This window comes from Ranitomeya imitator, chromosome 5, assembly GCF_032444005.1.
Source record: "Ranitomeya imitator isolate aRanImi1 chromosome 5, aRanImi1.pri, whole genome shotgun sequence".
In the NCBI taxonomy this organism is placed as follows: domain Eukaryota; kingdom Metazoa; phylum Chordata; class Amphibia; order Anura; family Dendrobatidae; genus Ranitomeya; species Ranitomeya imitator.
Window position 1 is genome coordinate 343,260,670 of NC_091286.1, and position 13,084 is coordinate 343,273,753.

The 13,084-nt window shown below is 43.2% G+C and overlaps 1 protein-coding gene across 1 annotated transcript in view; it reads right to left on the bottom strand.

Moving 5' to 3' along the window:
- Positions 1-13,084, bottom strand: part of LOC138637753 (cytochrome P450 3A2-like) — a 129,411-nt gene that overhangs the window by 44,661 nt on the left and 71,666 nt on the right. Inside the window, exon 8 of the mRNA XM_069726671.1 lies at positions 12,137-12,225. Coding sequence (XP_069582772.1) covers positions 12,137-12,225 — 89 coding nt within the window. The remainder of the gene's footprint in view (positions 1-12,136; positions 12,226-13,084) is intronic.

The window sequence follows — 13,084 nt, forward strand, 5'->3', positions numbered from 1 at the left end:
TGTGACCTTAGACGTACTATCCCGTCGAGGTGCCCTGGGCTTATCTGACCCTGGACGGGATAGTACGTCATAGCCGATCGGCCGCGCTCACGGGGGGAGCGCGGCCGATCGCGGCCGGGTGTCAGCTGCTTATCGCAGCTGACATCCGGCACTATGTGCCAGGAGCGGTCACGGACCGCCCCCGGCACATTAACCCCTGGCACACCGCGATCAAACATGATCGCGATGTGCCGGCGGTGCAGGGAAGCATCGCGCAGGGAGGGGGCTCCCTGCGGGCTTCCCTGAGCCCCCCGCAGCAACGCGATGTGATCGCATTGCTGCGAGGGTCTCCTCACCTCCCTCCCTGCTCGAGCCCCGGATCCAAGATGGCCGCGGATCCGGGTCCTGCAGGGAGGGAGGTGGCTTCACAGAGCCTGCTTAGAGCAGGCACTGTGAAGGCTGCAGCGCTGCATGTCAGATCAGTGATCTGACAGAGTGCTGTGCAAACTGTCAGATCACTGATCTGTGATGTCCCCCCCTGGGACAAAGTAAAAAAGTAAAAAAAAAATTTTCCAAATGTGTAAAAAAAATAAAAAAAAATATTCCAAAATAATGAAAAAAAAAAAAAATATTATTCCCATAAATACATTTCTTCATCTAAATAAAAAAAAAAAACCAATAAAAGTACACATATTTAGTATCGCCGCGTCCGTAACGACCCGACCTATAAAACTGTCCCACTAGTTAACCCCTTCAGTAAACACCGTAAGAAAAAAAAAAAAAAAACGAGGCAAAAAACAACGCTTTATTATCATACCGCTGAACAAAAAGTGGAATAACACACGATCAAAAGGACAGATATAAATAACCATGATACCGCTGAAAGCGTCATATTGTCCCGCAAAAAAAGAGCCGCCATACAGCATCATCAGCAAAAAAATAAAAAAGTTATAGTCCTGAGAATAAAGCGATGCAAAAATAATTATTTTTTCTGTAAAATAGTTTTTATCGTATAAAAGCGCCAAAACATAAAAAAATGATATAAATGAGGTATCGCTGTAATCGTACTGACCCGAAGAATAAAACTGATTTATCAATTTTACCAAACGCGGAACGGTATAAACGCCTCCCCCAATAGAAATTCATGAATAGCTGGCTTTTGGTCATTCTTCCTCACAAAAATCGGAATAAAAAGCGATAAAAAAATGTCACGTGCCCAAAAATGTTTTCAGTAAAAACGTCAACTCGTCCCGCAAAAAACAAGACCTCACATGACTCTGTGGACCAAAATATGGAAAAATTATAGCTCTCAAAATGTGGTATTGCAAAAAATATTTTTTGCAATAAAAAGGGTCTTTCAGTGTGTGACGGCTGCCAATCATAAAAATCCGCTAAAAAACTCGCTATAAAAGTAAATCAAACCCCCCTTCATCACCCCCTTAGTTAGGGAAAAATAAAAAAAAATGTATTTATTTCCATTTTCCCATTAGGGCTAGGGTTAGGGCTAGGATTAGGGTTAGGGTTAGGGTTAGGGCTAGGGTTAGGGCTAGGGCTAGGGTTAGGGCTAGGGTTAGGGCTAGGGCTAGGGTTAGGGCTAGGGTTAGGGTTAGGGTTAGGGTTAGGGCTAGGGTTAGGGCTAGGGTTAGGGTTAGGGCTAGGGTTAGGGCTAGGGTTAGGGCTAGGGTTAGGGTTAGGGCTAGGGCTAGGGTTAGGGCTAGGGTTAGGGTTAGGGTTAGGGTTGGGGCTACAGTTAGGGTTGGGGCTAAAGTTAGGGTTAGGGTTTAGATTACATTTACAGTTGGGAATAGGGTTGGGATTAGGGTTAGGTGTTGTGGCTGGCAATCAGGCAACACAGCGTGCAGTAATCAGCGCACATACAGAGATCTGGCAAAAACCCAAAACAATAGGACGAGCTCTGAGACGTGGAATCTCTGTAGACTGCAGTACCTGAACTGTCCTCACACAACTGGAAGCAGCAGTGGATTGCGCCTATCACTACCTATGCAACTCGGCACTGCCTGAGGAGCTGACTAGCCTGAAGATAGAAATACAAGCCTGACTTACCTCAGAGAAATACCCCAAAGGAATAGGCAGCCCCCACATATAATGACTGTTAGCAAGATGAAAAGACAAACGTAGGAATGAAATAGATTCAGCAAAGTGAGGCCCGATATTCTAGACAGAGCGAGGATAGCAAAGAGAACTATGCAGTCTACAAAAAACCCTAAAACGAAAACCACGCAAAGGGGCAAAAAAGACCCACCGTGCCGAACTAACAGCACGGCGGTGCACCCCTTTGCTTCTCAGAGCTTCCAGCAAAAGATAATAACAAGCTGGACAGAAAAAACAGAAAACAAACTAGAAGCACTTATCTAGCAGAGCAGCAGGCCCAAGGAAAGATGCAGTAGCTCAGATCCAACACTGGAACATTGACAAGGAGCAAGGAAGACAGACTCAGGTGGAGCTAAATAGCAAGGCAGCCAACGAGCTCACCAAAACACCTGAGGGAGGACGCCCAGAGACTGCAATACCACTTGTGACCACAGAATTCACAACAGTACCCCCCCCTTGAGGAGGGGTCACCGAACCCTCACCAGAACCCCCAGGCCGACCAGGATGAGCCACATGAAAGGCACGAACAAGATCTGGGGCATGGACATCAGAGGCAAAAACCCAGGAATTATCTTCCTGAGCATAACCCTTCCATTTGACCAGATACTGGAGTTTCCGTCTAGAGACACGAGAATCCAAAATCTTCTCCACAATATACTCCAATTCCCCCTCCACCAAAACAGGGGCAGGAGGCTCCACAGATGGAACCATAGGTGCCACGTATCTCCTCAACAACGACCTATGGAATACATTATGTATGGAAAAGGAGTCTGGGAGGGTCAGACGAAAAGACACCGGATTGAGAATCTCAGAAATCCTATACGGACCAATAAAACGAGGTTTAAATTTAGGAGAGGAAACCTTCATAGGTATATGACGAGAAGATAACCAAACCAGATCCCCAACACGAAGTCGGGGTCCCACACGGCGTCTGCGATTAGCGAAAAGCTGAGCCTTCTCCTGGGACAAGGTCAAATTGTCCACTACCTGAGTCCAGATCTGCTGCAACCTGTCCACCACATAATCCACACCAGGACAGTCCGAAGACTCAACCTGTCCTGAAGAGAAACGAGGATGGAACCCAGAATTGCAGAAAAATGGAGAGACCAAGGTAGCCGAGCTGGCCCGATTATTAAGGGCGAACTCAGCCAACGGCAAAAATGACACCCAATCATCCTGGTCAGCGGAAACAAAACATCTCAGATATGTTTCCAAGGTCTGATTGGTTCGTTCGGTCTGGCCATTAGTCTGAGGATGGAAGGCCGAGGAAAAAGATAGGTCAATGCCCATCCTACCACAAAAGGCTCGCCAGAACCTTGAAACAAACTGGGAACCTCTGTCAGAAACAATATTCTCAGGAATGCCATGCAAACGAACCACATGCTGGAAGAACAAAGGCACCAAATGGACCATCTTAGAAAAGCGATCACAGACCACCCAAATGACAGACATCTTTTGAGAAACGGGAAGGTCAGAAATGAAATCCATCGAAATATGTGTCCAAGGCCTCTTCGGGACCGGCAAGGGCAAAAGCAACCCACTGGCACGTGAACAGCAGGGCTTAGCCCTAGCACAAATTCCACAGGACTGCACAAAAGCACGCACATCCCGCGACAGAGACGGCCACCAAAAGGATCTAGCAACCAACTCCCTGGTACCAAAGATTCCTGGATGACCGGCCAGCACCGAACAATGAAGTTCAGAGATAACTTTACTAGTCCACCTATCAGGGACGAACAGTTTCTCGGCCGGACAACGATCAGGTTTATTAGCCTGAAATTTCTGCAACACTCTCCGCAAATCAGGGGAGATGGCAGACACAATGACTCCTTCCTTGAGGATACTCGCCGGCTCAGATAACCCCGGAGAGTCGGGCACAAAACTCCTAGACAGAGCATCCGCCTTCACATTTTTAGAGCCCGGAAGGTATGAAATCACAAAATCAAAACGAGCAAAAAATAACGACCAACGGGCCTGTCTAGGATTCAAGCGCTTGGCAGACTCAAGATAAGTAAGGTTCTTATGATCAGTCAAAACCACCACGCGATGCTTAGCACCCTCAAGCCAATGACGCCACTCCTCGAATGCCCACTTCATGGCCAGCAACTCTCGGTTGCCCACATCATAATTACGCTCAGCAGCAGAAAATTTCCTGGAAAAGAAAGCACATGGTTTGAACACTGAGCAACCAGAACCTCTCTGTGACAAAACCGCCCCTGCACCAATCTCAGAAGCATCAACCTCGACCTGGAACGGAAGAGAAACATCAGGTTGACACAACACAGGGGCACAGCAAAAACGACGCTTCAACTCCTGAAAAGCTTCCACGGCAGCAGAAGACCAATTAACCAAATCAGCACCCTTCTTGGTCAAATCGGTCAATGGTCTGGCAATGCTAGAAAAATTACAGATGAAGCGACGATAAAAATTAGCAAAGCCCAGGAATTTCTGCAAACTTTTTAGAGATGTCGGCTGAGTCCAATCCTGGATGGCCTGAACCTTAACCGGATCCATCTCGATAGTAGAAGGGGAAAAGATGAACCCCAAAAATGAAACTTTCTGCACACCGAAGAGACACTTTGATCCCTTCACAAACAAGGAATTAGCACGCAGTACCTGGAAAACCATTCTGACTTGCTTTACATGAGACTCCCAATCATCTGAGAAGATCAAAATGTCATCCAAGTAAACAATCAAGAATTTATCCAGATACTCACGAAAAATGTCATGCATAAAAGACTGAAAAACAGATGGAGCATTGGCAAGTCCGAACGGCATCACCAGATACTCAAAATGACCCTCGGGCGTATTAAATGCCGTTTTCCATTCATCTCCCTGCCTGATTCTCACCAGATTATACGCACCACGAAGATCAATCTTAGTAAACCAACTAGCCCCCTTAATCCGAGCAAACAAGTCAGAAATCAATGGCAAGGGATACTGAAACTTAACAGTGATCTTATTAAGAAGGCGGTAATCAATACACGGTCTTAGCGAACCATCCTTCTTGGCTACAAAAAAGAACCCTGCTCCCAATGGTGACGACGATGGGCGAATATGTCCCTTCTCCAGGGACTCCTTCACATAACTGCGCATAGCGGTGTGTTCAGGTACGGACAAATTAAATAAACGACCCTTAGGGAATTTACTACCAGGAATCAAATCGATAGCACAATCACAATTCCTATGCGGAGGAAGGGCATCAGACTTGGACTCTTCAAATACATCCTGAAAGTCCGACAAGAACTCTGGGATGTCAGAAGGAATGGATGACGAAATAGACAAAAATGGAACATCACCATGTACTCCCTGACAACCCCAGCTGGTTACCGACATAGAGTTCCAATCCAATACTGGATTATGGGTTTGTAGCCATGGCAACCCCAACACGACCACATCATGCAAATTATGCAGTACCAAAAAGCGAATAACTTCCTGATGTGCAGGAGCCATGCACATGGTCAGCTGGGCCCAGTACTGAGGCTTATTCTTGGCCAGAGGTGTAGCATCAATTCCTCTCAACGGAATAGGACACCGCAAAGGCTCCAAGAAAAATCCACAACGTTTAGCATAATCCAAATCCATCAGATTCAGGGCAGCGCCTGAATCCACAAACGCCATGACAGAATATGATGACAAAGAGCACATTAAGGTAATGGACAAAAGGAATTTGGACTGTACAGTACCAATAACGGCAGAGCTATCGAACCGCCTAGTGCGTTTAGGACAATTAGAAATAGCATGAGTAGAATCACCACAATAGAAACACAGTCTGTTCAGACGTCTGTGTTCGTGCCGTTCTACTTTAGTCATAGTCCTGTTGCACTGCATAGGCTCAGGCTTACTCTCAGACAATACCGCCAGATGGTGCACAGATTTACGCTCGCGCAAGCGACGACCGATCTGAATGGCCAAGGACATAGACTCATTCAAACCAGCAGGCATAGGAAATCCCACCATTACATCCTTAAGAGCTTCAGAGAGACCCTTTCTGAACAAAGCCGCTAGTGCAGATTCATTCCACAGAGTGAGTACTGACCATTTTCTAAATTTCTGACAATATAGTTCTACATCATCCTGACCCTGGCATAAAGCCAGCAGATTTTTCTCAGCTTGATCCACTGAATTAGGCTCATCGTAAAGCAATCCCAGCGCCTGGAAAAATGCATCAATATTACTCAATGCAGAATCTCCTGGTGCAAGAGAAAACGCCCAGTCCTGTGGGTCGCCGCGCAAAAAAGAAATAATAATCAAAACCTGTTGAATAGGATTACCAGAAGAATGAGGTTTCAAGGCCAAAAATAGCTTACAATTATTTCTGAAGCTCAGGAACTTAGTTCTGTCACCAAAAAACAAATCAGGAATCGGAATTCTTGGTTCTAGCATCGATTTCTGATCAATAGTATCTTGAATCTTTTGTACATTTACAACGAGATTATCCATTGAGGAGCACAGAGCCTGAATATCCATGTCCACAGCTGTGTCCTGAAGCACTCTAATGTCTAGGGGAAAAAAAAGACTGAAGACAGAGCTAAGAAAAAAAAATGATGTCAGGATTTCTTTTTTCCCTCTATTGGAAATCATTGAAATGGCTCCTTGTACTGTTGTGGCTGGCAATCAGGCAACACAGCGTGCAGTAATCAGCGCACATACAGAGATCTGGCAAAAACCCAAAACAATAGGACGAGCTCTGAGACGTGGAATCTCTGTAGACTGCAGTACCTGAACTGTCCTCACACAACTGGAAGCAGCAGTGGATTGCGCCTATCACTACCTATGCAACTCGGCACTGCCTGAGGAGCTGACTAGCCTGAAGATAGAAATACAAGCCTGACTTACCTCAGAGAAATACCCCAAAGGAATAGGCAGCCCCCACATATAATGACTGTTAGCAAGATGAAAAGACAAACGTAGGAATGAAATAGATTCAGCAAAGTGAGGCCCGATATTCTAGACAGAGCGAGGATAGCAAAGAGAACTATGCAGTCTACAAAAAACCCTAAAACGAAAACCACGCAAAGGGGCAAAAAAGACCCACCGTGCCGAACTAACAGCACGGCGGTGCACCCCTTTGCTTCTCAGAGCTTCCAGCAAAAGATAATAACAAGCTGGACAGAAAAAACAGAAAACAAACTAGAAGCACTTATCTAGCAGAGCAGCAGGCCCAAGGAAAGATGCAGTAGCTCAGATCCAACACTGGAACATTGACAAGGAGCAAGGAAGACAGACTCAGGTGGAGCTAAATAGCAAGGCAGCCAACGAGCTCACCAAAACACCTGAGGGAGGACGCCCAGAGACTGCAATACCACTTGTGACCACAGAATTCACAACAGTTAGGGGTGTGTCAGGGTTAGAGGTGTGGTTAGGGTTACCGTTGGAATTAGGGTTAGGGGTGTGTTTAGATTAGGGTTTCAGTTATAATTGGGGGGTTTCCACTGTTTCGGCACATCAGGGGCTCTCCAAACACGACATGGCGTCCGATCTCAATTCCAGCCAATTCTGCGTTGAAAAAGTAAAACAGTGCTCCTTCCCTTCCGAGCTCTCCTGTGTGCCCAAACAGTGGTTTACCCCAACATATGGGGTATCAGCGTACTCAGGACAAATTGGACAACAACTTTTGTGGACCAATTTCTCCTGTTACCCTTGGGAAAATACAAAACTGGGGGCTAAAAAATAATTTTTGTGGGAAAACAAAAAGATTTTTTATTTTCACGGCTCTGCGTTATAAACTGTAGTGACACACTTGGGGGTTCAAAGTTCTCACAACACATCTAGATAAGTTCATTGAGAGGTCTAGTTTCCAATATGGGGTCACTTGTGGGGGGTTTCTACTGTTTAGGTACATTAGGGGCTCTGCAAACGCAATGTGACGCCTGCAGACCAATCCATCTAAGTCTGCATTCCAAATGATGCTCCTTCCCTTCCGAGCCCTCCCATGCGCCCAAACGGTGGTTCCCCCCCACATATCGGGTATCAGCGTACTCAGGACAAATTGGACAACAACATTTAGGGTCCAATTTCTCCTGCTAACCTTGGAAAAATACAAAACTGGGGGCTAAAATATAATATTTGTGGAAAAAAAAATATTTTTTATTTGCATGGCTCTGCGTTATAAACTGTAGTGAAATACTTGGGGGTTCAAAGCTCTCACAACACATCAAGATGAGTTCCTTAGGGGGTCTACTTTCCAAAATGGTGTCACTTGTGGGGGGTTTCTACTGTTTAGGTACATTAGGGGCTCTGCAAACGCAATGTGACGCCTGCAGACCATTCCATCTAAGTCTGCATTCCAAATGGCGCTCCTTCCCTTCCGAACCCTCCCATGCGCCCAAACGGTGGTTCCCCCCCACATATGGGGTATCAGCGTACTCAGGACAAATTGGACAACAACTTTTGGGGTCCAATTTCTCCTGTTACCCTAGGGAAAATACAAAACTGGGGGCTAAAAAATAATTTTTGTGGGAAAAAAATTTTGTTTTATTTTTACGGTTCTGCATTATAAACTTCTGTGAAGCACTTGGTGGGTCAAAGTGCTCACCACACATCCAGATAAGTTCCTTAGGGGGTCTACTTTCCAAAATGGTGTCACTTGTGGGGGGTTTCAATGTTTAGGCACATCAGTGGCTCTCCAAACGCAACATGGCGTCCCATCTCAATTCCTGTCAATTTTGCATTGAAAAGTCAAATAGCGCTCCTTCCCTTCCGAGCTCTGCCATGCGCCCAAACAATGGTTTACTGCCACATATGGGGTATCAGCGTACTCAGGACAAATTGGACAACAACTTTTTGGGTCCAATTTCTCCTGTTACCCTTGGTAAAATAAAACAAATTGGAGCTGAAGTAAATTTTTTGTGTAAAAAAGTTAAATGTTCATTTTTATTTAAACATTCCAAAAATTCCTATTAAACACCTGAAGGGTTAATAAACTTCTTGAATGTGGTTTTGAGCACCTTGAGGGGTGCAGTTTTTAGAATGGTGTCACACTTGGGCATTTTCTATCATATAGACCCCTCAAAATGACTTCAAATGAGACGTGGTCCCTAAAAAAAATGGTGTTGTAAAAATGAGAAATTGCTGGTCAACTTTTAACCCTTATAACTCCCTAACAAAAAAAAAAATTGGTTCCAAAATTATGCTGATGTAAAGGAGACATGTGGGAAATGTTACTTATTAAGTATTTTGTGTGACATATCTCTGTGATTTAATTGCATAAAAATTCAAAGTTTGAAAATTGCGAAATTTTCAAAATTTTCGCCAAATTTCCGTTTTTTTCACAAATAAACGCAGGTACTATCAAAGAAATTTTACCACTATCATGAAGTACAATATGTCACGAGAAAACAATGTCAGAATCACCAGGATCCGTTGAAGCGTTTCGGAGTTATAACCTCATAAAGGGACAGTGGTCAGAATTGTAAAAATTGGCCTGGTCATTAACGTGCAAACCACTCTTGGGGGTAAAGGGGTTAAGAAATGGCTTTCTTCTTGCCACTCTTCCATAAAGGCCAGATTTGTGCAGGGTACGACTGATTGTTGTCCTATGGACAGACTGTCCCACCTCAGCTGTAGATCTCTGCAGTTCATCCAGAGTGATAATGGGCCTCTTGGCTGCATCTCTGATCAGTCTTTTCCTTGTTTGAGATTAAAGTTTAGAGGGACGGCCGGGTCTTGGTAGATTTGCAGTGGTATGATAATCCTTCCATTTCAATATGATCGCTTGCACAGTGCTCCTTGGAATGTTTAAAGTTTTAGAAATCATTTTGTATCCAAATCCAGCTTTAAACTTCTCCACAACAGTATCACGGACCTGCCTGGTGTGTTCCTTGGTCTTCATGATGCTATCTGTGCTCCAAACAGAACCCTGAGACTATCACAGAGAAGGTGCATTTATACGGAGACTTGAATACACACAGGTGGATTATATTTATCATCATTAGGCATTTAGGACATCATTGGATCATTCAGAGATCCACAATGAACTTCTGGAGTGAGTTTGCTGCACTGAAAGTAAAGAGGATGAATAATATTGCACGCCCCACTTTTCAGTTTTTGAATTTCCACAAAAATTTAAAATAAACAATAAATTTCGTTCAACTTCGCAATTGTGTTCCACTTGTTGTTGATTCTTCACCAAAAACTTACATTTGTATCTTTATGTTTGAAGCATGATATGTGGGAAAAGGTTGAAAAGTTCCAGGGAGGCCGAATACTTTCGCAAGGCACTGTATGTTCAGTAAATGCACTCAATACTTGGTCGGGGCTCCTTTTGCATCAATTACTGCATAAATGCGATGTGGAATGAAGCCGATCAGCCTATGGCACTGCTGTAGTGTTATGGAATCCCAGGTTGCTTTAATAGCAGCCTTCAGCTCGTCTACATTGTTGGGTTTGGTGTGTCTAATCTATGGGTTAAGGTCTGAGGTGTGTCTGAGAATCTATGGGGTTAAGGTCAGGTGAGTTTGCTTGCCAATCAAGCACAGTGATACTGTTGGTTTTAAACCAGGTATTGATACTTTTGACAGTGTGGAGAGGTGCCAAGTCCTGCTGGAGAATTAAATTTCCATCTAAAAAAAAACTTGTCGGCAGAGGGAAGCATGAAGTGCTCTAAAATTTTCTGGTAGACGGCAGCGCTGACTTTGGTCTTGATAAAGCACAGTGGACCTATACCAACAGATAATATGGCTCCCCAATCCATACTAGAACTCAAGCAGCTTGGATTCTGTGCCTCTCCACTCATCCTCCAGACTCTGGAACCTTGATTTCCAAATGAAATGCAAAATTTCCTTTCATCTGAAAACAACACCTTGGACCACTGAGCAACAGTCCAGTTCTTTTGATTGTCGGCACAGGTAAGACGCTTCTGGCGTTGTCTATTGGTCATAAGTGGCTAGACACAAGGAATGCGACACTTGTAGTCCATGTCCTGGATACGTCTGTGTGTGGTGGCTCTTGAAGCAAAGACTCCAGCAGCAGTCCACTTTTTGTGAATCTTCCCCGAATTTTTGAATGGCCTTTTCTTAACAATCCTTTCAAGGCTGCGGTTATCCCGGTTGCTTGTGCACCTTTTTCCTCCACACTTTGTCCTTCCACTCAACTTTCCATTAATATGCTTGGATATAGCACACTGTGAACAACCAGCTTCTTTAGCAATTTTGTGGCTTACCCTCCTTGTGGAGTGTGTCAATGACTGCCTTATGGACATCTGTCAAGTCAGCAGTATTCTCCATGATTGTGGAGCCTACTGAAACAGACTAAGGAATGCTTAGGAAGCCTTTGCAGATGTTTTTGTTAATTATTCTAATTAACTGAGATAATGTATTTTGGGTTTTCATTGGCTGTAAGCCATAATCATTAACATTAACAGAAATAAACACTTGAAATAGATCCCATTGTTTGTAATGAATCTATATAATATATGAGTTTCTCTTTTTGTATGGAAGAACTGAAACAAATTAACTTTTTGATTATATTTTAATTTTGTGAGAAGCACCTGTATCTATCATCAGGGAGGTGTCTGGCTTTAAATTTATTCTGCAGCAGAACAAGAAGTTCTGGATGTTATGATATGGCCCCCATAGTGCCATAAATTCAACACCACTGAGTCAATCTGGGATGATTACATGAAGAGACAGAAGGATATGGACAAGCCTGCATCCAGTGAAGACCTGTGGTTAGTTCTCCACGATATCTGGAACAACCTCTCTGCCGAGTTTCTTCAAATACCATGTGCAGGTATGTAGAAGAATAGATGCTTTGATGCTGTTTTGAAGAAAAATCACACCAAATATTGATTTGATTCAGATTTCTCTTGTGTTCATTCACTTTGCACTGTGTTAATTGATAAAAATAAACTATTAACACTTTCTATTTACAGCATTTTAGGAAATGTTCACCATTTTTATATTGGTAGCCTATCCTAAAGTCATCAATAGGTCATCAATATGAGTGGTTGGCATCCAACAACCATTTGTTATCTGTTCTTATTCAGCTGAATACCCTTTTAATTGTAAGTAAAAAAAGATATAATTTTCAAAACCAGACTTACTCTTTTATCGCACATGACTCATCCTTGTCCACATAAGCCTGGATATTTCGTACAAGTGTATTAGAATAGTGGTTCATGATCTGAAACATCTAAATATAAATGTTTTCATGCAGCATATTTTCCACAATGTGATTTCATGAAGCTTACTACTAAAAGCATAATACTAAAGCTATTGACATGTAGAATAATGCGGTGCTTGAGGTTTAGTATGGCATATGTAAGCCATCTGACAGGCGCTCTTTACTATTAGTGTCAAATGTATTTGCATATCATGTTTTTAAATTCCAGCATGTTTTTTATTTTTTCAATTGGAATTATGTTTGAATATTTGTATTTATTTTTGTTAACATGTTAATTATTACGGTTTTTGTATTTGAAGGACCTTTGACTAATCACGTGATCTGTTTTTCTGTTTTTCATTGGTCAATGGTGTCCATATATTGTGTATTGGACTGTTTGTATATAGCTTTGACAAAGATCTTTAGTTATCGAAATGCGTCGCTCTTTTCCCGTTGTGCTTTTGGAGAGCTTATATCCACTGCTTTCAAATCGGCATAATAAAGTATCAAGCCTAAATTTTATGAAAATGGAGCTGGAACAAGTCTTTTTTTTCCAGGCGCTCTTTACACCTTACCCTCCACTTACACTGAAAGATTATCGTGTGCGAGTGTTCTTAAGCTGTAGCCATATAACAATGACCGAGCAGCAATATAGATACAGTGCTGATCCCAGGGAGGGTAATTGAAGTCCAGTTTTTTTTCTTTTAAAGTAACTAATCCTATTAGCAAAGGGGATGACATTTATTTAATAGCTCAATGATTTCTGCAAATTTTACAGCAAATTAACAAAGCACTCGTTTGTGCAAGCACTATCTGATGTAATCTATGAAGATGGGAATAACCATTTAAAGGAAAGCTGTCAGTTGATTCATGCTGCCCAAGTCACATG